The sequence below is a fragment of the Astyanax mexicanus genome, unplaced genomic scaffold, assembly GCF_023375975.1.
Source record: "Astyanax mexicanus isolate ESR-SI-001 unplaced genomic scaffold, AstMex3_surface scaffold_32, whole genome shotgun sequence".
NCBI lineage: Eukaryota > Metazoa > Chordata > Actinopteri > Characiformes > Acestrorhamphidae > Astyanax > Astyanax mexicanus.
In genome coordinates, this window is record NW_026040042.1 from 2,018,353 (window position 1) to 2,044,515 (window position 26,163).

At 40.8% G+C, this 26,163-nt stretch overlaps 1 protein-coding gene across 2 annotated transcripts in view; it reads right to left on the bottom strand.

Moving 5' to 3' along the window:
- LOC111188312 (NACHT, LRR and PYD domains-containing protein 12-like) overlaps positions 1-26,163 on the bottom strand; it is a 1,256,108-nt gene that overhangs the window by 547,738 nt on the left and 682,207 nt on the right. For both annotated transcript variants that reach the window (XM_049472985.1, XM_049472986.1), the window contains exon 7: positions 9,456-9,629. In XM_049472985.1, the coding sequence (XP_049328942.1) occupies positions 9,456-9,629 (174 nt within the window). The remainder of the gene's footprint in view (positions 1-9,455; positions 9,630-26,163) is intronic.

The following is a 26,163-nucleotide window of genomic DNA, read 5'->3' on the forward strand; positions in this document are numbered from 1 at the left end:
GAGATGCTGGTGCTGCTGTTCTCCCACTGCACACGGTCACTCAGGTTTGTGAACGGTGGAGTGGGTGGATGCCAGTGTTTCAGGGTGCCTCCATGTCTATGTTACCTTCTGGCTCTCTGCCTTTAGTTAGGCTGTTTTATTTAGATCTGCCGGAGTCCTCCAGCTCTGAGGGAGTTTTTCCTTGCCTCCGCGCTCACTGGGGGTTCTGTATTATGTATTTTCTATGTTTAATCGTTTGCCTGACTCTTTGACCTGTAATCATGTTTCTGTAAAGCTGCTTTGCGCCAACACCAGTTGTAAAAAGCGCTATGCAAATAAATTTGATTTGAAATTTGATTTGATATTCATGATGATAAATCGTTCATCTGGGTCTGTGATTGTAGTATTGTGTGTGAATGTGATTTTGTTATGTATTAAAATGGCTACACATCTTTGCCTAGAGTTATAATTGGCTGTAAATATATGATTGTGTTCTACTGATTTCAGTTTATGTTGATCTGATTCTGTTAGGTGAGTTTCTCGTAGAAGGTATACAGGTCCTTCTCAAAAAAATTGCATATTGTGATGAAGTTCATTCTTTTCCATAATGAAATGATAAAAAATAAACTTTCATATATTTTAGTGTCATGGTGAGCACAGAATGCAGACACGTGCAGATACTGATAAAAACGTGTTTATTATAAAATAAACAGATGTAGGACGTAGTCGATACAGAAAAATGGGTAATCACCAATAACCAGAGCAATGAAGACAAAACCATACCATAAACTAGAGGTCTGCACTCCCGCGGGAGTCCCGCGGGACCCGCGGGACCCGTCAGAATATGTTGCGGCGCGGGACAAAACTGAATTGTTATTGGCGGGAGCGGTAATTTAATCAATACAGGCCATGCGGGAGCGGGACCACATTAACATGTGGTCCCGCTCCCGCAAATTGATAAATAGTTAAGAAAATTATAATAATCACGCTATGATTCCCATGCAAGCAACAAAAAAACACAAGAAAAATCTCTCGGAGGATGGACACACACACACACATTTTCAGCATCTCCAGCAGGCGTGTGCAGAGGAGGGGGGGGGGGGGGGGAGGGGGGTGTGTAATTTAAAGGACGACATTTACTATACTGGTGCAAAATAATAATAATAATAATAATAATAATAATAATAATAATAATAATAATAATAATAATAATAATAACAATAATAATAATAACAATAACAATAACATTGTTATTGTTATTATTATTATTGTTATTATTATTATTATTATTATTAATAATAATAATACAAATATTAATTAAACTAATTGAATTTAATTTTATATATTTTTACATTTATTATTTTATATAATATAGATCCACTTCTAATCCACTTCTAGGATTCTTGTGGCACCTGATGGCATGTGTTTGGACTGCGAACTGAATTGCTGTTTTAATAAATACATATGTAAATTTGAAGCACTAAATGTAATTAATTCAATTCATTTTAGGACTGCGGGACGGGAGCGGCGGGAATGTGTATGTGGCGGGCGGGAGCGGGATTAAAAGAAGTGATTTTTTTGCGGGAGCGGGCGGGAGCGGGACAAAAAGACGCGGGAGCGGGCGGGAGCGGGTTTAAAAAAACAGTCCCGCGCAGACCTCTACCATAAACGAGAGACAGTCCAGAGTTCATACACGAGAGATCCAATGTCAGAGGTAATCCAAGAGGCAGTAGTGAAAACACAGTCCAGGTAATACACAAGCAATCCAAAATCAGAGGCAAAGGCAATAATCGGCGTCGAGAAAACAAAGGCAAGGTCATACACGAGATAAACTGAGACAAGAGATATAGAACGCTTTGTAATGAGGAGAACCTACAATACGCGGCGTGGGTGTTTGTGTGGAGTGCTCTTTTATAGTGCCAGTAATCAGTATTCGGGACTTCCTGGAGGAAGCACCTGAGGTGTCACTTGACCAGGTGAGTGCGTGATGTCAGCAGGTGGTGCATTCTGGGTAATGTAGTTGTTAACCTGAGAACCTCCGTTAGAGCTGGGTGTGGAAGGGACAGAGGAGCTAACAGCACCAGACGTGACAGTACCTCCCCCCAAGGAAGTCGGAACGGAGCCGGAACGGGGACGACCACGACGACGTCCACCCGACGGGCAGGGAGTACCGGCGGGAGGACCAGGCGTAGCCTCAGAGGTGCCGGGCAGGTGGGGGTTGCGAGACTGGGAACCCCGACGCACCGGAGCCGAAGAAGAGAGTGAGCGCTTGGGACGCCCACGGGGTCTAGGATCAGGTTTTCCAGGGTGACGGGCATGAAATTCGGCCAGTAGAGCGGGATCCAGCACGTCACCGGCAGCAACCCAGCAACGCTCCTCAGGGCCGTAACCCTCCCAGCCAATGAGGTACTGGAGCACACCGCCACGCCTGCGTGAATCCAGCAGCTCTCGAACCGCATAGGTAGACGAATCCTCCCACTCCACTGCCGCGGGAGGCACGTCATCAGGAACTCCCTCGGCAAGCGGACCTGGGACAAGAGGCTTAAGCAGAGAGACATGAAACGAGTTATGTACTCTGTACTGAGCAGGCAACTCAATCTTATAAGTCACCTCGTTAACCTGAGACAGAACCTTAAATGGGCCAATATACCTAGGCAACAGTTTCCTACAGGCCCCCTCAAACCTCAAGTCCCGGGTCGACAACCACACCCTGTCTCCTGGTTGGTATTGGGGGGTGGTACCACGGTGTCTGTCGGACTGCTCCTTATACTTGCGTAAAACCTCCGAAATCTGCTGATGCGTCTCCTCCCACACCTGCTCACTCCGCTTCGTCCAGTCGTCAACAGCAGGTATCTCAGTGGACGACGCTGTCCACGGAGCCAACGGAGGCTGATAACCCAGAATGCACTGAAAGGGAGTGAGACCAGATGTGGAGTTAATGAGGGAATTTTGGGCTATTTCAGCCCAAATCAGAAACTGTGACCATTCAGTAGGATGTTTATAGCAATAAAGTCTTAGAAATTTTCCTAACTCCTGATTGACCCTCTCACATTGACCGTTGCTAGTGGGATGAAACCCAGAAGTGAGACTCACGTGTACACCTAAGTGTTCAAAGAACGATTTCCATACCCGGGAAGTAAATTGAGGACCTCTATCTGACAAAATGTCCTCCGGGACTCCAAAATGTCTGAAAATGTGTGTATATAGCTTGAGCTCTCTGAAGAGCATTAGGTAGTGCAGGAAAAGGGATAAATTTACCCCCCCTAGAGAATCTGTCTACGACTGTGAGGATGGTAGTGTAACCTTCTGATTCGGGTAAATCCGTAACAAAATCTACAGCAATGTGCGACCAAGGTCGTTCAGGAACAGGCAGAGGACATAGTTTACCGGCTGGAAGGGCTTTGGGTGTTTTGCATTGTTCGCAGACTGAACATGAAACTACGAAAGTTTGTATGTCAGCTCGCATGGTTTCCCACCAATAACGAGCTGAGATCAATTGTAGTGTACGTGTAACGCCAGGGTGACCAGAAGTAAGGGCAGCATGAGCCCAACCAATGAGTTGATCGTGAAATTGTTCGGGTACATAAATCTTGTGAGGAGGACAGCCCTCTGGAGGTGGTGTGTTAACTTGGCTCTGATGAATGAGATCATCGAGCTCCCATCTAATGGCAGCCACTTTTACAGTGGGTGGCAGAATGTATTCAGGTTCTGAAGCGCGGCATGTGTCGTCTGGGGAATTAAAAATGCGAGATAAAGCATCAGCCTTAGTATTGCGGTTACCTGGTCGAAACGAGATAGAGAAATTGAAACGTGAGAAAAATAATGACCAACGGGCTTGGCGGGGGTTTAGGCGTTTAGCTGTACGAAGATATTCTAAGTTTTTATGATCAGTTAGGATGGTGAATGGATGTGCAGCACCTTCCAGCCAGTGACGCCACTCCTCTAGAGCAAGTTTGACAGCCAGTAACTCTCTATCCCCTATCCCATAGTTACGCTCAGCTGGTGACATTTTTCGTGAGAAGAAGGCTATGGGATGGAGTCTAGGCGGTGAACCGCTGCGTTGGGATAGCACTGCTCCCACGCCAGTATCTGAAGCGTCGACCTCGACTACAAATGGTAGTTCAGGTTTGGGGTGCATGAGGATGGGGGCAGAAACGAAAGCAGTTTTGAGCTTGTGGAACGCTAAGTCAGCTTCAGGGGACCACTTAAGGACCTTGGTGGCGTTCTTAGTGAGCGCAGTGAGAGGGGCAGCTATACTGCTAAAGTTACGTATAAAACGCCTATAGAAATTTGCAAATCCTAAGAAACGTTGCAAGTCTTTGATAGATTGGGGAACGGGCCAGCTAGTTACGGCATCAACATTGGAGTCATCCATAAGAACTCCCTGGGAGCTGATAACGTAGCCGAGAAATGCGACTCTCTAAAGATGGAACTCGCACTTCTCGGCTTTAGCATAGAGATTGTTCTCCAGAAGTCTTTGGAGAACCGAGCGAACATGTTGCACGTGGGTTTCAAGGTCGGGTGAATAGATCAAGATATCGTCTATAAAAAGGGTGACGAATTTGCCAATCACGTCACGGAACACGTCATTCATAAACGACTGAAACACTGCGGGGGCATTAGCGAGACCATAACTCATTACTAAATACTCATAGTGGCCATTAGTGGTAGTAAATGCAGTCTTCCACTCATCCCCCTCCCTAATGCGGATTAGGTTGTACGCACTACGAAGATCAAGCTTAGTAAAATATGTGGCGTTACGCAGCTGTTCAAGAGCGCAAGGAATGAGGGGCAATGGGTATGGGTATGCAAACTTCTTGGTAATAGCATTTAAGCCTCTGTAATCAATACAGGGTCTCAGTCCCCCGTCCTTTTACTTAACAAAGAAAAAACCTGAACCAACTGGTGACTTGGACGGGCGAATGAAACCCTGAGCTAGCGCTTCAGTAACGTAATCCTCCATAGCCTTCTCCTCATCAAGGGTGAGGGGATAAATTCCTGCTTTGGGTAGAGAGGCACCCTCCACTAGGTCAATAGCACAATCATAAGAGCGATGGGGAGGTAACTTAGTGGCATTAACCTTACTAAACACTTCCAAAAAATCAGAATGCTCAGGGGGAATAACAGGAGAATCAGAAACTTCAGGGCTCTCCACCGAAGTGGACTGAATGATAAGGCTGTCTAAAGCTAAACAGTTCTTGTGACAACGAGAAGACCAAACCGTGATATCCCCATCGCGCCAGGAGACAGTGGGATCGTGGGTCTTGAGCCATGGCATGCCCAGGATAACAGGATGCTCGGTGCTGGGAAGCACGAAAAGTGGCAGTTCCTCGAAATGAAGAGCGCTGGCTTGTAGGGTGATGGGTAGCGTCTGCAGTGTGACTGGTTTGGAGCGCACAGTCTTCCCGTCCACAGCATGAATGGATAACGGACGCAGAAGTTCTCGTGTGGGTACACCGTGCTCCTTAACCAGGTCCAGACTGATGAAGTTCCCTTCCGACCCGGAGTCTATAAGCACTGGGACAGAGAGCATACCATTAGGCAACATAATATTAACAGGTAACGAGAAACATTTTGAACGAAGAATTGTGTTTTGCTTACGTACCACGTTAGCGCTAGAGCACTCCATGCGCTGTCCCAGGGCTGGAGCTTTCACAGGTCGGGTCAGGAGACCACACTCAGCCTTGAAATGACCGGCCTCCCCACAATAAAGGCACAAACGAAGCTGGATCCGGTGCTGTCGCTCCTCTGGTGTTAGCTGGGTTTTCTGGATGTCCATGGGCTCTGGGGCAGACAGCGCAGCTTTCTCTGGTGTGGGGGTGCGGGGCAGAGACACAGGAGTGTGTTGAGTGCGAGAGCTGGTCTTGGGGCGGCGCGAGAGAAGTTGATCCAACCGAATAGACAGTGAGATGAGCTGATCCAAAGTTAGCGAATCATCTCTGCAGGCTAACTCCCTCTGTATGTCTGGGTTGAGTCCGCATCTGAATACGTTAATCAAAGCTGCGTTATTCCAACCACTACCAGCTGCAAGAGTGCGGAACTCCAAAGCGTAGGAAGCCACCGGCTTCTGACCTTGCTTGAGAGCCAGCAAAAGTTCTCCATTAGATTGTCCATAACGAGAATGACCAAAAACTGAGCAAAAATAGCCAAAAAATCAGTATAACTAGCCCCAGAAACTTCCTCCCAAATAGCTGTTGCCCACTCAAGTGCCTTACCAGCATTGTAAAAGAAAACCGCTGCATTTTTCCGGATCCCCATCAAAAATCTCCGGTTTAGAGACAGAAAAACCAGGCACAGATGAAATAGCGTTGGGCAAACGAGGGGCAGCTAACGGGCTAGGGCTAGACTCAGTAAAGCCTCTGAGGTGAGCTAGCAGCTCCGAAAGTTGTTGCTGCTGCGAGGTTTGTTGGCGGGCTAGCTCTGAAACAGCTTGGGTCACACCAGCGAGCGTTTGCTGGTGCTGACCGAGTAGCCTCCCCTGGTTGGCTAAACCAGATCTAATAGCCTCAGTATCTGCTATCTGATCTTGTACGGCCGCGTATTCTGTCATGGTGAGCACAGAATGCAGACACGTGCAGATACTGATAAAAACGTGTTTATTATAAAATAAACAGATGTAGGACGTAGTCGATACAGAAAAATGGGTAATCACCAATAACCAGAGCAATGAAGACAAAACCATACCATAAACAAGAGACAGTCCAGAGTTCATACACGAGAGATCCAATGTCAGAGGTAATCCAAGAGGCAGTAGTGAAAACACAGTCCAGGTAATACACAAGCAATCCAAAATCAGAGGCAAAGGCAATAATCGGTGTTGAGAAAACAAAGGCAAGGTCATACACGAGATAAACTGAGACAAGAGATATAGAACGCTTTGTAATGAGGAGAACCTACAATACGCGGCATGGGTGTTTGTGTGGAGTGCTCTTTTATAGTGCCAGTAATCAGTATTCGGGACTTCCTAGAGGAAGCAGGTGAGGTGTCACGTGACCAGGTGAGTGCGTGATGTCAGCGGGTGGTGCATTCTGGGTAATGTAGTTGTTAACCTGAGAACCTCCGTTAGAGCTGGGTGTGGAAGGGACAGAGGAGCTAACAGCATTCATTGCACACCAAATGAAATATTTCAGGTCTTTTATTGTATTTAATACTGATGATTTTGGCATACAGCTCATGAAAACCCAAAATTCCTATCTCATAAAATTAGCATATCATGAAAAGGTTCTCTAAACAAGCTATTAACCTAATCATCTGAATCAACGAATTAACTCTAAACACCTGCAAAAGATTCCTGAGGCTTTTAAAAACTCCCAGCCTGGTTCATTACTCAAAACCGCAATCATGGGTAAGACTGCCGACATGACTGCTGTCCAGGAGGCCATCATTGACATCCTCAAGCAAGAGGGTAAGACACAGAAATTAATTTCTGAATGAATAGGCTGTTCCCAGAGTGCTGTATCAAGGCACCTCAGTTGGAACGTCTGTGGGAAGGAAAAAGTGTGGCAGAAAACACTGCACAACGAGAAGAGGTGACCGGACCCTGAGGAAGATTGTGGAGAAGGGCCGATTCCAGACCTTGGGGGACCTGCGGAAGCAGTGGACTGAGTATGGAGTAGAAACATCCAGAGCCACCGTGCACAGGCGTGTGCAGGAAATGGGCTACAGGTGCCGCATTCCACAGGTCAAGCCACTTTTGAACCAGAAACAGCGGCAGAAGCACCTGACCTGGGCTACAGAGAAGCAGCACTGGACTGTTGCTCAATTTTGCATGTCATTCGGAAATCAAGGTGCCAGAGTCTGGAGGAAGACTGGGAAAAAGGAAATGCCAAAATGCCTGAAGTCCAGTGTCAAGTACCCACAGTTAGTGATGGTCTGGGGTGCCATGTCAGCTGCTGGTGTTGGTCCACTGTGTTTTATCAAGGGCAGGGTCAATGCAGCTAGCTATCAGGAGATTTTGGAGCACTTCATGCTTCCATCTGCTTAAAAGCTTTATGGAGATGAAGCTTTCATTTTTCAGCAGGACCTGGCACCTGCTCACAGTGCCAAAACCACTGGTAAATGCTTTACTGACCATGGTATTACTGTGTTCAATTGGCCTGCCAACTCTCCTGACCTGAAACCCGATAGAGAATCTGTGGGATATTGTGAAGAGATTGTTGAGAGACACGAGACCCAACACTCTGGATGAGCTTAAGGCCGCTATCGAAGCATCCTGGGCCTCCATAACACCTCAGCAGTGCCACAGGCTGATTGCCTCCATGCCACGCCGCATTGAAGCAGTCATTTCTGCAAAAGGATTCCCGACCAAGTATTGAGTGCACAACTGAACATAATTATTAAAAGGTTGACTTTTTTGTATTAAAAACACACTTTTTTATTGGTTGGATGAAATTTGCTAATTTTTTTTAGATTTTTCTCTACTTTTTTGCCAAAATCATCAATATTAAAACAATAAAAGGCTTGAACTACTTCAGTTGTGTGTAATGAATCTAAAATATATGAAAGTCTAATGTTTATCAGAACATTACAGAAAATAATGAACTTTATCACAATATGCTAATTTTTTGAGAAGGACCTGTATATCTGCTTTTTAACGGTTGAGATGGTGGAGTATTTTAGTTTTTTTCTCTTGGGAGCCGATTCCATGTATGTTCCATGTAATAAATTTGAATAGTAGCATGTTGGAGTGTTGTTGGGTGTCAGATAGTTTGTAGATGATAGTGTGGTGATGTTCATGTTTCTGTTTAGGCAGATGTAATTTATTTCAGACAGGTAAGAGATAGAGAGAAAGATTAGTGTAATAAACAGGGTAGTGCGGTGTTGTTTTCCTGTTTTATGCATAAAGAAAAGTGCAGTGTAGACGAGTGCGATGTAGTGATGGATAGTTATAAATACATATTCAGATAGTATTCTTATGTATATTATTTCATTAGGTTTAGTATTTTTACGTTTATTAATTTTTCCAGTTTAAAGATATACAGTTGTAAGAAAAAGACTTTTGTAATCCTTTCCAGCTTCATGCAAGTCAACAATTCTTGATCTTCTGAGATCTTCTTGGTCTTCTGAGATCTCTTTTGTGCGAGGCATGATTCACATCAAGCAATGCTTCTTAACAACAGCAAACTCAAAACTAGTGTGTGTTTTTATAGGGCAGGACAGCTTTTTATGGGTATTTAACAACATCCATAAAAGTGAGAATTAAAAGTCATTTTTTGGTGTTTTTCTAAAAGAAGGTTGCATTTGCTAAGCTGAAAAAATAGAAAGTATATGGTAAAACAATGTTTTCACAACAAAAACACAGCAGTACCCCATTCCCTCCCAAACTATATTTTTCACTTTGTCTCCACTTCTCCACCTGGTATCTGGACTGAGCACACCTGCTTAATTTAATTTGCATAAGAGATCATGTTTGTGTGTGTGTGTGTGTGTGTGTGTGAAGGTGAGATGCTCTGTTTGTTGTATTTTGATTATCTTACTCCAGTATCTCCAGTTTACAGTGTGGATTCTTCAGTCCAGCAGAGAGCAGCTTCACTCCTGAATCCTGCAGGTTATTCTCACTCAGGTTCAGTTCTCTCAGAGTTGAGGAGTTTGAGCTGAGAGCAGAGGCCAGATCTGCACAGCTTTTCTCTGATAGATTACACCGACCCAGCCTGAGAGAGAAATGATAATCCATTAGAAACACTGACATATAAACACAAATACGCACCTTAGGAAGGAGGTGTAGTAGTATATTTTTGAGATTTTTTTATTATTATTATTATTATTATTATTATTATTATTATTATTAATCAGTGAATTGAAATAAGCGCAGCTGAAGGTGCTGAAGTTAACTTTTTTCTTGTTTGCTTACAAATAAAAGATTTGCCTATGTATAAAAAAAACAAATACGGATAAAGTCCTCCCTAACACACACACACACACAAACACACACACAGCTAGATAGCTAAATAGATAGATGTCCATGCAGGAGGGTGCCGCCTTACTTTCATGCAGCATAGCACATAGTCTCTTAGTCACCTACTGTTAACCTTCCTGATTTTCAACTATAGTACACTGTCTGGCAGACTCATTATAACTAGACAAACTAATCAGTTGTTTAGAAAATACCTTTCAGCCTACTTTAGATGGTGAAAAGAAATGATAATTCTTTGATATGAAATGATAATGAAATGTACCTTAAAGCAGTTAGTACGAAATTTATAATAATATCGATCAACTAAACTGTAAGTGTTTCATTCTGTGTGGAAAGACAGTCTTGTCAAATATAGAAAAGATCTTAATAAAGCCCGATCAGCGTATCTGAACTAAAAACCAGGCAGGTACTGAACCTCAGATTCCAGCCATTCACACCAGCAACGCTTTTGTTGACTTCTTTGATACTAAAACTGAAAACATTCAGGATAAAATTCAACAGATAAATAGCACATCCCCTGTGTCATCTGGTGTGGCTGATATAGAACAAAACTCTGTTACTGAAGTTAGGATGGAAGTCTTTATCCCACTTCCACAGCTAGAACTAGAGAAAATTATCTCCTCATCAAACAGCACAACCTGCACACTTGATGCAGTTCCCACAAAATTACTAAAACAGGTACTACCATATATAATTAAACCTCTGTTAATGATAGTAAACTCATCGCTCCCCCTAGGCCATGTACCCAAAGTCTTTAAAACAGCTTTAGCATTCGATAAACACATATCTATTGTTACTAGAACAGCTTTTCTACACCTCTGTAACATTGCCAAGCTAAGAAATGCCTTATTACTGCATGAAGCAGAACAATTAGTACATGCCTTCATTACGTCAAGGCTAGATTATTGTAATGCGCTATTGTCAGGATGTTCCTGCAGTAACTTAAATAAACATTAGCTAGTTTAAAATGCTGCAGCCAGGGTCCTTAATAAAACTAGAACATTGAGAACATGAGCATATTAGTCCAGTCCTATCAGCATTGCACTGCTTCCAGTTAAATTCCACATAGACTATAAAATTCTCCTGTTAACATATAAAGACCTACACGGACTCGCTCCTGAGTATTTACGAGATCTCATCTCCTATTATGAACCACCGTGATTACTTAGATCTCAGGGTGCTGGTTTCTTAGTAGTTCCTAAAATTCAGAGGAGCTCTGCAGGTGGAAGAGCTTTCTCTTATAAAGCACCTCAACTCTGGAATAATCTCCTCGAATATGTTCGGGACTCAGACACTATCTCAATCTTTAAGTCTAGACTGAAAAGTTACTTATTTAGTTTAGCTTTTTGTAATTAATGTTTTTCCCTTTAGATAAGGCTGCAGACCCAGGGGTTCATGGACATAGGGAATTGTGGGTAAACTGAGATGCTGGTGCTGCTGTTCTCCCACTGCACACGGTCACTCAGGTTTGTGGACGGTGGAGTGGGTGGATGCCGGTGTTTCAGGGTGCCACCTTTTCCATGATATCTTCTGGCTCTCTGCCTTTAGTTAGGCGGTTTTATTTAGATCTGCCGGAATCATTAGCCACACTCTGATAATGTTTTATATTCTCTGTTTTACATAAATCCAGTTAAAACTAATTCCATCTCTCTGCCTTCCTCTGAGTTACTGACTGCCCACCTGTCTGACCCGATACCGATGGATGTTGGAGCCCTCAGGATCTCATGTCCCCTGTCCGGCCAGACTGATGGAAGTTTCTGAAGTCAGCTCTTCTCCATCACCCACCACAGATCAGCTGCTCATCAACTATCTCACTCTCCACTACATATTACATCCAAACTATTAATGGCGCTGCTTTACTCCTGAATATATAAAACCTATGTAAATGTATAAAGCCTTTTTAAAATTAATTTAAAAGCCATTTGACCAGTGGTATATTAAATATGAGTCTCGGCCCTGCCAAGGTTTCTTCTTCCTCCAGCTCTGAGGGAGTTTTTCCTCCACACTCTCTGATTTTATGTTTAATGTTTTGCCTGATTCTTTGTACTGTAATCACATTTCTGTAAAGAGATGTGAAAGACTCATTAACAGTTATCACAAACTCTTGATTTCAGTTGTTGCCACCGGTGACACAATCGAGTTATTAGGTTTAGGGGTAAATTCTTTTTTCACACAGGGCCAGGTTAGTTTGAATAGATCTTTTCCCTGAATAAATGAAATTACAGTAGCTTTTGTTTGTGTTTTTTGCTACTTTTTAATTATTGTTTACCTTTCCAATATATTTTTGACAAAGCAACTAAATAAATCTGTGCTCTCTCAAATCATGCTAGTAGAGAGTTTTGGGTTTGTTTTTTTCACCATAAAAGTGTTTCTTTTATATATGATTCATGGGTCATTCACAAAGACAAAATTGCCCAATTCCAGCCTTGCTGAAGCATCTCCACATCATCACCGATCCTCCACCAAATTTCACAGTGGGTGCAAGACACTGTGGCTCGCTAACCATTAGACAACCAGATATTAAGCAAAGCTGAAAATTGGACTCATCACTATAGTCCCATGTAGTCCAATTCTTATGATCTTTTGCTTCAGCCTGGCTGCTCTTTGCTTCTTATCAAAGGTCATTTTTTCTAGCTTGAGATTGTTTTGAACTGTTTTTTTTCCATGCACTTCACCCCAGCTGCCATTTGCCATTCTTTTTATTGGTCTCTTGATGTCATACTGCGATTGCTGACTGACATTTAACTATTGCATTGAATTATTTAAGGTTTGAAAGCACTGTACCTTGTTTATAATCCTTAATAAAGGTTATAATAATATAAGTTTATAATCCTTATAATCTTTACATTTACGTATATTACACAAAATCATATAGATTATAATGAGTGGGAAATCATCAACAAATCAGTATTAAATAGTAAAACGTAAATATGAAAATACTCACTTAGCTCTTCTGGATACTTTAATCACTGGCATCAACCTCAGAAGACATTCCTCTGACCTCTCAAATTTCCACAGGTTAATCTCATCCAGCTCCTCTTTTGAATTCAGCATCACAAACGCCACAGCTGACCACTGATCAGGAGAGAGAGTAACTCCACTGAGATCACTGGAACGTCCTCTGTTCAGGTACTTCTGGACTTCCTGCACTAGAGAATGATCATTCAGTTCATTCAGACAGTGGAACAGACTGATAGTTTTCTCTGGAGAGGGATTCTCCCTGATCTTCTGCTTGATGTACTCCATTACTTCCTCTTTACTGTGAGAGATGTTCTCTGTCTGTATCAGAAGACCACGTAAGAGAGTCTGATTGGACTCCAGTGAGAGACCCAGAAGGAATCGGAGGAAAAGGTCCAGGTGTCCGTTCTCACTCTGTAAGGCCTTGTCCACGGTTCTCTTCAGGAAGTCAGACATTGTTCCTTTTTTGAAGAAACCAAATCCACTGTTTTGCTGTTGCAGCACATTTGTGTTGTTGGAGATGAAGGACAGAAACGCATATAAAGCAGCCAGAAACTCCTGAACACTCAGATGCACAAAGCTGAAAACCTTCCCCAGGTGAAGTCCAAACTCCTGTCTGAAGATCTGGGTGCACACTCCTGAGTACACGGACACTTCTCTGACATCAATGCTGCACTCTCTCAGATCTTCCTCATAGAAGATCAGGTTTCCTTTCTCCAGCTGTTGGAAAGCCAGTTTTCCCAGAGCCAGAATAATCTCTCTAGTCTGTTTAAGATCAACATCACTTTTTCTTTGGTACTTCTGGCTGCGGTGTTTGATCTGAAAGATAAGGAAGTGTGTGAACATTTGAGTCAGAGTCTTGGGGATCTCTCCTCCCTCTGCTTCACCCAACATCCTCTCTAGAACAGTGGCTGAGATCCAGCAGAAGACTGGGATGTGGCACATGATGTAGAGGCTTCTGGAGGACTTCATGTGTGTAATGATTCTTTCAGCAAGGCTCTGATCTCTGATCCTTTTCCTGAAGTATTCCTCTTTCTGAGGGTCACTGAACCCTCGTACCTCTGTTACCTGATCAATACAGTCAGGAGGGATCTGATTGGCTGCTGCTGGTCGAGTAGTTATCCATAGGAGAGCAGAGGGAAGCAGGTTCCCCTGGATGAGGTTTGTCAGCAGCACATCCACTGAGGCTGACTGTGTTACATCAGATACTCTCTTATTGTTCTGGAAATCTAGAGGAAGTCGACATTCATCCAGGCCATCAAAGATAAACATAACTCTTGAACGATGATAATCTCCTGGTTTTGAGTCTTTTCTGTCTTTAAAAAACTGATAAAGAAGATCCTCCAGACTGAGTTTTTCCGTTTTCATCAGATTCAGCTCTCTAAAAGGAAGTGGAAATATGAAGAGAACATCCTGATTGGCTTTTCCTTCAGTCCAGTCCAGAATGAACTTCTGCACAGAGACTGTTTTTCCAATTCCAGCAACTCCTTTAGTCAGCACAGTTCTGATGGACTGGTCTTTAAAGAGGTCGTTACATTTGATGGGTGTCTCCTGTGTTGCTGGTCTCCTGGATGCTGTTTCAATCTGTCTGACCTCATGTTCATTATTGACCTCTCCACTCCCTCCCTCTGTGATGTACAGCTCTGTGTAGATCTCATTCAAAAGGGTTGAGGTTCCAGCATTTGAGATTCCTTCATTAATTTTCTGAAATTTTCCCTTCAGTGTTGATTTGAGCTTTCGGTGGCAGGATGAAGCCAGTTCTAATAAACAGAGATAAAATAGAAAAAAAAATACAGAACATATTAACATTTGACATTACTATGAATATATTGTGATGTGCAATATGTACTGAGATGAGCAGGGATTGTAAGCATGGCCAGCACTAATGACAGAGCTGAGTGAAGAGTAGGGAGAGGGAAAGACAGAGCATAAAAGAGGAGCAAACCTTCAGAAGAGGGAGGGGCATGGGCGCAGATGGCACTGGGGACGGGGGGGACATGTCCCCCCCAGATTTATAGTGACCTCATCCGAAATCTAGCATCTACAAGCATAAACGTTGGGGTTTTAATTTAATTAACTGTACGTTTGTGGAGTTCTGTGTTCCACAATGCCCTCGTTTTTAAACTAGGAAGCGTTCAGTTCAGAGGTTACATTGTTCGGAGCTCCATGTTCCAGTTCCAATGTAAATTTAACGCACCTTCTCAAGTCCGGGGTTCTAAGGAGCTGGTAACTGCCTGTAGACTACAGACACAGGCAGTTACCAGCTCCTTACGGTACATGTCCACTGGCACTTTTTTTCAACGCAATCCGCTGCGCTGGATCTCCTTGCTCGTTTTTGAATTAAAATGAAGCAACAGAAGTAGACAGTCATAAGTTTAATATTTTTATTTTTTTACCAACCTCACTGTAACCTATAGCTCTATAAATCCATATTCTGCCGCTTTCAGCTTCTCTTCTGTGGTTGAAAGGCGCCTGTTCTGTGTGTGTGTGTGTGTGTGTGTAAAGGTGCTTAAACACTGCACGCGGTAGGTGCGGCGCGGTACGCTGACCCCCATAGGATTCAATAGTGTCTAGAGCGGTAGAGCGGTGCGTCGCTGCCGCGGAGCAGAGCGGAAAGCGGCGCGTTTCCCCGCCCATAACCACGCCTCCACCGCGCTAACGCTTACTGCGGGCAAAGTTCAACATGGTTCAACTTTGACCTCGCGGCAAGCGGTACCTCGGCAGAAAACGCATGACGTGAACTCACGCGACTAGAGAGAAACTGTAGTCCAAACAACAATAAACGTGCGCGAGAGACTAATAATAGCGATTAGTGAATCCCCTCAGCTGTACATCACTTCCCTACACTCATATAGAGATAACAGGAGGAAGAGAAGAATCAGAGCTTTGTTCTGAGGCTGAGAAACAGATACAGATCCACAGAGGCTGTAGAGACTCAAAACTACAAAACACCGCTCGCAGAGGTGATGGGTTTTAGAAAACTCCGCCTATTATCAGCAGGAGACGCTTGGCGTCAGCAGCAGCCCAACGCAACAACAACTGGCCAGCGTCCAGCTGAGCGGCGGCACAGCGGAATACAGCGCGGTGTACCGCGTGCAGTGTGTAAGCACCTTAAGAGGCTTGTGTGTGTGTGAAGACGCAGCCTGCTCTTCCCTCATTGGCTGGACGCAGCCTGCTTTTCCCTGATTGGCTGGACTGGACACAGTGCGGCGGCCGGATTTATTTGAATAAAGTTGAGCCGGAGGGCGGAGCTGCGTTAAACGCAACGCAACCCGGCATGCACCGAGGCATGCAGCGGCTCTCTCCATTGATTTTATGTATGATGTTATCATGATGTTATTTTAGTAAGCATTTGTTCTGGTTCTTATAATCTTATAATCATTTACATGAAGGCATGTTTGTGAATCATTTCAATTTTATTTTGTTATTTTTTGTTATTATTATTTTTGCACATAGGTTCTTTGATTTTTTGTTATAATACAGTTTCTTTCAGTTTTTTTCAAGTTTCTGTGCTGAGATTGAGATTTTTCATCTTGTTGACATCAGCAAATGTTAAAATAAAAATTTGCAGAGGGCATGAAGTTTTGGTTTGTGATATGGAATAGTAGGCTGTCAGTGATTTGGCATCATGGTGTAAGAATGCGCGCAGATGGCACTGGGGACATATTGACATACCAGACCAATAACAGTTTCAGTATGGCTAGTGTTGATCAGAAAAGTGAATATTCTAAAGTTTATTGCAGCATATATATATATATATATATATATATATATATATATATATATATATATATATATATATATATATATATATATGATTTTACAACTTGGTCCCCCCCAGTTCAAAATTTCCATCTGCGCCCCTGGGGAGGGGAGTAAGATGTGGATTCCATGCCAGTTTTGTCCACTAATGCTGTGCTCTTTTCTCTCCTGGTAACATTTGGAGCACTTCGGCTACTCTCTTCCTCTGCACTCTCTCTCTTCCTCTGCACTCTCTCTCTCTCTAATACAGATTCCTGAGGTGACTCCCAGAGAGAGACACCTAGGAGGACTGGGCCTCCCCGCCAAAGCCCTGGTCCGAGTCTTCTTTCAGTTTCTTTGTTTGTTTGACTGCTCTGAGTTGGGGGGATAGTATTTTTGTTGGGTTTGTTCACTATACTGACCATCACATGCACCTAGGCCTGTCATGATAACAAAATTTTCAGGACGATATATTGTCCCAGAAATTATTGCGATAAACAATAATATTGTCATTTTAAAGCGCCACTATAGAAAATGCTTTTTCCTGCTTCTGGGCACCCAAAGGAGCTTTAAGACAATGTGCCACAGTAATATTATACTAGCATAGAACTATTACACCAGTTTACAGTTAAACTAACTTTTTTCTATTAAGAGCAGACATTGGGCTTCTAAGATAAAAATATTTTAATATCCTAAATAAATAAAAATAAAAAGTACAACCACCCTGGGACTCTGTGGGTTCTGAGAAAACTGCACTAAATATTAAACAGACCTTTGTACAAAAATAAAGTAACAACAAATAGATAAAACTAACATTAACATTAATTATTTTTTTTAAACCCTGGACACAAAGGCACTTACAGATACATTTTTCTGAACATACATGTATATGCTATAAAACACACATTAGCTCAAAAACACACGTGTCCATCTGATCAAAGGCACATATGGCTCAGCAGACCCTAGCCCTTCTATAAACATATTTTTAATGTATCTGTCAGACAAGTGCGTGCGAGTGTAAGTATGTAGCGGCACCATTACTGCTCACTCTGACTGCTGCATAAGCTCTGTGTGCACTTATTTTCCTAACCGATAGATGTCGCTGTCAGACAGATTCGTCGAGAGAGCACCGCAGCACGAGTCGCTCTCTTATGTAAACAAATCCAAGCGGAAACACGCGGCTGTTACCGATGTCGGCAAAAATGATCGCGATTAAAAAAAAATAGTCGTACGATAAGTCGATTACATAGTTATCGCGACAGGCCTACATGAAACCACAACAGAGCACATACACACCCCCTCTATCCTTTACTGATTACATGCACTTTTTAGTGGCTCTAATTTTTCAGCTTAAATTGTCCAATAAACAACCCTTCAGGATTCTTTTTCTTGCTGAACCGATCTCCTTGTTTTTGTGCACACACTGGTGGTGCCCAGACCGTTACAATATAATGTACCATATTAAACGCCCCTGTAGAAATATGGTGTTAGGAGGTCTCACCGTCTTGCAGACTACAGAAAATACCTAACTAAAAACAAATCTCAGTATATTCCAGCTGTTATTGAGAAATAATAACCTTAAAACCCTTAGATTCATTTTCATTACTGTAGATATAATTACTGAAATCAAAAACTATATAATTATACATCAATTTCAGATGTCCCCTTCATAGCCAAAATTCTAGAAACAGTAGTATCCTATCTCCACATCAATAGCATTAATTAGGTTTTCAGTCTGGATTTTGACAAACCATAGAAATGAAACAGCCTTACAAAGAGTAACTAATGATGTAATTTATCACTTGATAGGGGCAGCACTGCCATCCTTGTACTGATAAGATCTTATTCCTGCCTTCAACATCATACATCATGATGTTCTGTTTGATAGGTTAGAAACCTCATAGGAATCAAAGGATCTGCACTCACCTGGTTCAGATCCTATTTAATTGTTCGCTACCAGTGTGTTTATTTAAATAATTAATTATCTTACCATACTAAATAAATTAATTTATGGTGTCCCACAAGGGTCAATGCAGGGCCCATCACTCTTTACTATACTAATGATGGGTAAAATAATCCATAAGCATGGTATTAACTTTCACTGTTATACCAATGACACTCAACTTCACGTATCTGCTAAACCCCAGAAGGACCTCTGTCTGACAAAAAAATAACAAACTGTATTAGAGAAACCAAAAACTGGATTATGCACTGTTTTCCCTGACTCAATTCTGATAAAACTGAGGTCCTTTTCACTAGATATATAAAATCAGTTCACAAAAGTCAATTTCTTTCATGCCTACCCTTCCCGTTTTCTACATTATATATAGCTCTCCATTATCTCTTTAACATTAACACTGAACATATACCATCACCTACTCACACTCATAACTCAGAACCTGTTTCTACATTATCTATAGCTCTACATTATCTCTTAAATTCTCTTCTCTTTAAAATCTAAATTAATTTACATAATGAGAAATCACATGACTCTCACTGGTCTGCAGTTTGTTAGCGAGGTCTGTCTGGTTCATGTTTCTCAGGACGTGCAGTGTGATCTTCAGCGCTCCCTCTCTGACACCACTCTGATCCTCCTCATCCTCCTCCTCTCTCCCAGAGCATGCTGGGTAATCCAGATCCTTCAGGACCTTCACAAACCTCTCCAGCTGATTCTTTACCAGAGAGATGACTTTGTGCTCCAGTTCCTGATTAAACACATGGTAAGAAATGGTAGTAAAACAAGAACAGATGATAGTTTTATAAAATAATTTGTGGTTTATGTCAATATAATGTTTTGTATATGGGATGTGTTGTGTTGGATTGAGAACAAGGGCAAAATTTAAGATTTCTTTAATATTATTTCTAGAATGTAACAGAACATGTTATTATAGTGTGGAACTGTTTAACAGTAGAACATGAAAACATAATGTAATATATGTGGCTCTAGAACTTTGACTGCATTTATATTGAAGTAAAATCTTTGGGATAATCTGGATTTCTGCACTGATCACTAATAAATGGTCTTCATCATAAATTAAAGCGTGACATTAATGATGTGTGACTTAATCATTATGTAAATTTAGTTTAAAACCTGACACAAAAGATTTTATTTCACAAACATATAATTGCATTATGTCTCTCCATATGGAGACAGATTCTATCAGGGACAAATGGGAGACAGAGCTTGGGAGGGAGTTGGGTGATGAATGGTGGTCTTCTTCGTCCTGTGCCAGACTGGGCTTGATGTAATTAAAGCTAGTTCACAGGGCCTATTATACTAATGGCAGACTAGCTTAAGTCTTCTCGAACACTGATGCCACTAGCCCAAGGTGTGGCTCTGATTCGGCTGACTTACTGCATATGTTTTGGTCATGCAAAATTATGCATGTATTATTTGTTTATTATTATTATTATTTATTTATGTTATTTTTTAAAGTTTTACCATTTTGTTGTGTGTTACATGTATATTCTTTGTTAAGTATGAAAATGGATGACTTCTGTACAAATATTATGACTGTATGCTGGTCTGCTTTTTCCTTGAAGTCATCAATAAAAAAAATAATAATTAAGCAGAGTTAAAAATGCACCTTTCTTCTTAATTGATAGTTTAATAAACAGTACATTTAATTAACTGAACAGTAATATGTTGGATCTAATCTGAAATGATATTTATGAAATTAACAATTATATTTTATAGCACAAAACTTCATATTTAAAATTTTAAAACAGCAAATCACATTTTACAGTGTTCACATGTGCTCTGGCATTAGTCACACCTACACACCTTTAATATGGAGTCCATATTTCTCCTGCTGATTTCTGGAGTCTCCTTCTGGACTCTGTCAGAAAACATAACATTAACATATGTAACTAAATGGTGATTGTGAATATATCTACAGAAAGAAAGTTCCAGAAGATCAACCACCACTGCAACACTCCACCAACCTTCACGCTCACCAAAAAGTTAATTCTTGATTTTATCAGATCAGAGAATCATGTTTCTCACAGTCTGGTGTTTTTTGTAAAATCCAGATGTGTTTTTTACAGAGGTGAGGTTTTTGTTTCCTCCATAAAGATCAGATAGCTGGAGAGCTGCAGTGATGGTTTATCTGCTGAAAGTTTCTCCCATCTGCACACAGGATCTCTAGAGCTCAGTCAGAGTGATGATTATACACTACACTGCCCAAAGTATTCATTCACCCAATCAAATCATTAAACTCAGGTTCCAATCACTTCCATTACCACAGGTGTACAAAACCAAACACCTCCACACACAGACTGATTCTATTTGTTAGAATTTGTATTAGTAGAATTGTTTTCTCTAAAGTGTGTTTTAGTATAGAAGTTATAGTTGTATAATTCAGAGAAAACATAGAAGTGTCTTTTCATCTTATTCTCCAGAGTCACGTCATCCTTACCTGAGATCAGCAGAACTGTTGTCCTTTCTGAAGTCTATAGGTTCTTCCATTGACCCGTCACTCTTCATGGAGACACAGCTGGGTTCAGGTGGTTCTGATCTCTTATCCTGATCCAGTCTAAAACACAACCAGTATCAGACACCATCTACAACCTTTCCAGCATGTTGGTGTTATTCTACATTCATGTGATTTTGGAATGATGGTAAATACGAGTTTCTGATTGGGAAGTGGAACATGAACACCCTTTCGATTAGTAACTACTGGTGGGGAAAAATAAAATAGTTTTCCTAAGATTCCAAGTTGAGGTGACCGTTAATCTTATAACATGGCAGAAAAGAAGATCTATGGTCATTAACCTTGATACAGAACAATGCTATAATTCTGTTCTGAAGAAGATGAAAACAATACAAAAGTATAGAATTCACAATTCGGCACAAAAAGGTAAGAAAATACAATATTAGATTAGTCTCTATTGAACTAGTGTAAAGATAAAACAACTGTCCTCACATGGATTTTTGTCAATATGAATTTCAAGCATATTGGAAATTAAAACATAGTCCCAGAATTTAGAAATCACACTGCACTCCCAAAATATATTTAAAAATGTAGCAACAGAATCAGTGTTACAGACAGTACAGTAAGGCGTGGGAATCTTGCCCATGTTGTATCTTAAGTATGGAGTGGAATAAGCCTTGTGTAAACACTTATAGTTCAGAGGACATATTAATGAATACAAGCTGTATCTTCCTGCACTGAAGTTCTGATAGACTCTTCTTTCTTCTGTCATCTTCAACAACAGACGTTACGCTTTAAGTGAACTCACACATTTACTGTGAACGAGTTTCACATCCAAACCGGTTTTAGCTGAAATCACAAATTCATTTATTTTTGCGTGAGGGTCACATCGGCTCGTAAAACGATCTTTGTTCTTTTTGCATCGGTAAGAACAGTATTATGTTTCTTGCATCAGCCTGTGATTTACCCAGGCATCAAACTGCAGCTGAGTTTTCCAGGTTCAAAGTTCATTCTCATAAGATCATATTAAATTAAATGTGAGTGAGTTCACACAATCTTTGGACTGTGATTTCCCAGATCAGATATTGTTTGTTCTAAGGGTTTAGGGTTTGTGCGTCAGACAGAAATAGGCAGTGTTCCTATTTTAGAGAATCTTGGCCATACAACTTATAAGAATTATCTGTAAAACACAAGATAATAATTATATGATTATTTTTTTAATCTTGAAACTGTGTTTCCCAGGACAAAAATGAGCCATACAGGAATATTTTCCTGTCTTTTTTCCAACAAAAAGTCTTAATCTAGTGCTAAAAACATAGTCCTTCTATATATGCTGACAGAGATGCATTTCAGGGAGATTTAAACCAGATGATGGATACATTTTTCTCCAATAGAAAAACTAAATTGTGCAAAAGGTTTAACACTGCAAATGAATCATTATGGTCTGAGATTCAGGGTTCTGCAGTGTTAATGTGTTCAGAAACACTATCTAGAACATTGTTTGATCGTTTTTAGTCAATATAATTTTATCTTTGCTGATGGCAGAACACTGTGAACACAATATGAACACAATTAGAAGAAGAATGTTCTGATTATGAAACAGGTTTTAGAACTGATCAGGAAGTGTGCTGAGAAATTCTAAATTCTCCAGAATTCTCTAAATGTTCTAAAATCATAATTAGGTTTTTATACTAACAGGAGAACACAGGTTTCTGCTCCTTCTGTATTTTGTATTTTGGTTTTAGTAAAATGGTGAGATCTGGCCATTCAAACCCAGACTGCTCATCGTACCAATAACCCACTTAATTTCTGCTCATCTGGATTTTATGAATTGGATGAATAATCTACTCTTATTACGACTTTTAAAGGTGGACCGGAAATACAGAATAAGGTGATGTGAAGTAAGATCTTTCAACTAGCTCATGAACACAGCATGAGAGCAAAGAACTTATTTTACATCAAACCACATTATTATCTTACCTCTCAGCTTTCCCTGTGTCCAGTTCCTCAGAGACACTCTTAATAGACCTTTTTTCCGAAAAAAACAAAGAACAAGAAAAAGTGGATTTTAGTGGAAGGAGACGTTAAAATAAAATTTTATTTTATATTTTGTTTGTGATTGATGTAAAAGCTGGATTTGCGCTGAGCAGTGCATCTATGGGCCCTATCGTGCCTCCTGTGTAAGACACATAGTGAGGCGCATTGCTATCTTCCACCCCATCAACAGTCTATTTTCACGCATCATAAAAATAGCATTAGACTTTAGGAATATATTAACTCTGATGGGCGTGGTGGTCTGAAAGTGACGTGTGTTCAGGTAAATTTCTGGCGTGTTTCTATCTTGGCGGCGGAAAATAGAGCTGCGCGACTAAAATCAACAGTCAGCCGCACAACCAGAACTGGATCACCGATCACCACGAGCACTGCTCTCCCCATTCACTATACCACACACCATCACTTCTTTACCACCTTTACCTTTAGCAAAAAACACCTCGCCCAGAGCCTTCAGCAATCAACTATAATATAAATATACTTTAAAATCTGCACAGTAACTATAAGTTATTATTAGTTATATTTATTTCTGACAGTTATAAGGATTTATATTAATATTCAGTACACAGATTTAATAACTGTAGCTTAATATAGCAGATATACGCATTCTGCTGTTTGAGAATTTCAACAGATGCTCGTTCTCAATCATTCTCTTATAAAAAATGAAAAGAGAGAAGCACTTTGACTGAACATAATTTAATATGTTACCTGGCTATTATTAAACTGAAATTCACTTTTATTTTTTTTATATATTAAAAACATAAAAACACATTGTCACCGCGCTTTTGTCTGGCGCTGAACTTAAATTTTTCAAAACTTTATAAAGCTTTATAAAGCTATATGTTAGCGTTCGTTTTCTATCACCAGGGCACATTTGTTAAAATATAAAATATATTAATTGAATAAATTAAAACACAAATCCAGCGTTCTATAAAATGCCACACAAGCACGGCATGGTGGAGTGTGTTAAACCGGCGGGGGTGTACCCACGCTGAGCGTGTGCCTCGGCACACGTATAAGGTTATATGCGTGTCCATGCGGATGACTATTGACTGTTGTGTGGCGCACCTGTGTTTTTCACCGCCAAGATAGTAACACGCCAGAAATTAACCTGAACACACCTCACTTTCAGACCGCCACGCCCATCAGTGTAGATTTATTCCTAAACTCCAACTCTATTTTAATTTCATTGGTCTAAGGCGTGAAAATAGACTGTTGACGGGGTGTAAGATAGCAAAGAGCATTGTGACGTGCCTTGCACAGGGTGTACAATAGTGCCCAAGGTGTTTAAGTTCAAGCACTATTAAATTCTAAATAAAACTGTATTTGTAGTCTGTTTTATGCACTTTCTAGAGTATAAAGAGTCATTTGGTAAATGATATAATCAAGCGCAGCTGCCTGGAGTTAGCCTAGAACATTTCCCAACTCACTGCTCTGCTCCTGCTTCCCAAACACCTGATCCAGCTGATCTGCTCATCAACATCTTATTGAGTTAATATTAGAGTTTAACACCATGATGCAGGAAAAGGAACCAGCTTTCTCTCAGGGATACTTCTGAGGAACTCCCCCTGATACTTAACAGCTGTAATCTGGGTTTAAATATTATATAAGGTCTGCAGAGAATTATTTGAAGAAAACATCAGATTATTTTAACAGTATAAAGATCACCAGTCACCTGTGCTGATAGTGCTGTTTGCTGGTGATGGACTGGGAGAATGAGTCTGCTTCTCCACAAGACTCATTCACACGTTCAGTTTGAGTCAGAAAGGGTAAATAACTGACTGACTGACTATTTATTTATAATCTAGTCCAGACTCGACTCGTGCAAAGATCCTGATGGTGATGAAAGTCTCTCATAGGAAAGCTAAAGCAGTTCTGACTTGCATTGAAACAGAAGATACAGATGTCCGTGTAGCTCTTGATTAAACAGTGTGAAAATCACCAACAGCAGTAACTCTGTTCTGTGTATCACCTTAAAATGAGATAATTTCACTTGTTAAGATTTAGTTTTTTGCAGGGTATACATGATCTGTTCTTTTTAATCCGTTCAGTCTAAGTACTGTAGTGTGACCTAAGGGTCTGTGTTTTAGAATCTGTGGTTAAGGCTAATCTATAGTTTATGCTGATCTGTTTTTGGTCAGTTATTTCTATGCTTATTAAGCAAAGCTATCAGTGACCTCTGGTGGAGTTCAGTTCATAAGTCATGTTTTGTGTTTATTGGGTTATAATGGGTAAACATTAATTATTTTTCTGATAATTCATGATTTTTAGTCTGTATTTTGTATTTTGGTTGCAGTAAAATGGTGAGATCTGGTCATTAAAGCCCAGTAAGACTCTCATCATTCCCACAACCCCCTCTGATTTCTGCTCATCTAGATTTTATGAATTAGTTGAATAATCTACTGGTATTGAGACTTTTTAAGGTGGACCGGAAATAACAGAATAAGTTCCTGTGATGTACGATCTTTCAACTAGCACATGAACACAGCATGAGAACAAACTTATTTTACATTAAATCACATTATTCTCTCACCTCCCAGCTTCCTGTGTGTGCTGCTCCCCAGAGACACTCATTTTGGAGCTCATCTTAGACCTTTTTTACATCTAATCCTGTAAACACACACACACACACACACACATACACACACACACACACACACACACACACAGTTGAGACCATGTGTTTCCTTCATCTTAAAGTTGTTATCTGAAATATTTCTATGTATTTCTGTTCTCTTTGTGTCTAAAACTCTTTAATATCAGATCAGACAGTAAATTCTAGTATTAAAGCTTCAGTTTTTACCTCTGTGCTTTTTATCCAAACGCTCTTCACCTTCTTCTCTCATCTAAACAGAAGCTGCTGAAGATTTCACTTTCACTTTAAACCGGTTTAAACTGGATCAGTTCCTCACTATAGGAGGAAGTGCTGGAAGGCTTTTTATAGGTTGAAGAGAGAGGAGTGATGTGTTTCTTGACCAATCAGAACACAGTGTTTAACTGTGGATGAATGGAGGAATTACACTATAACTTTTTAAAATATATACAGTACTGTGCAAAAGTTTTAGGCACCAAAACAAATTACACTAA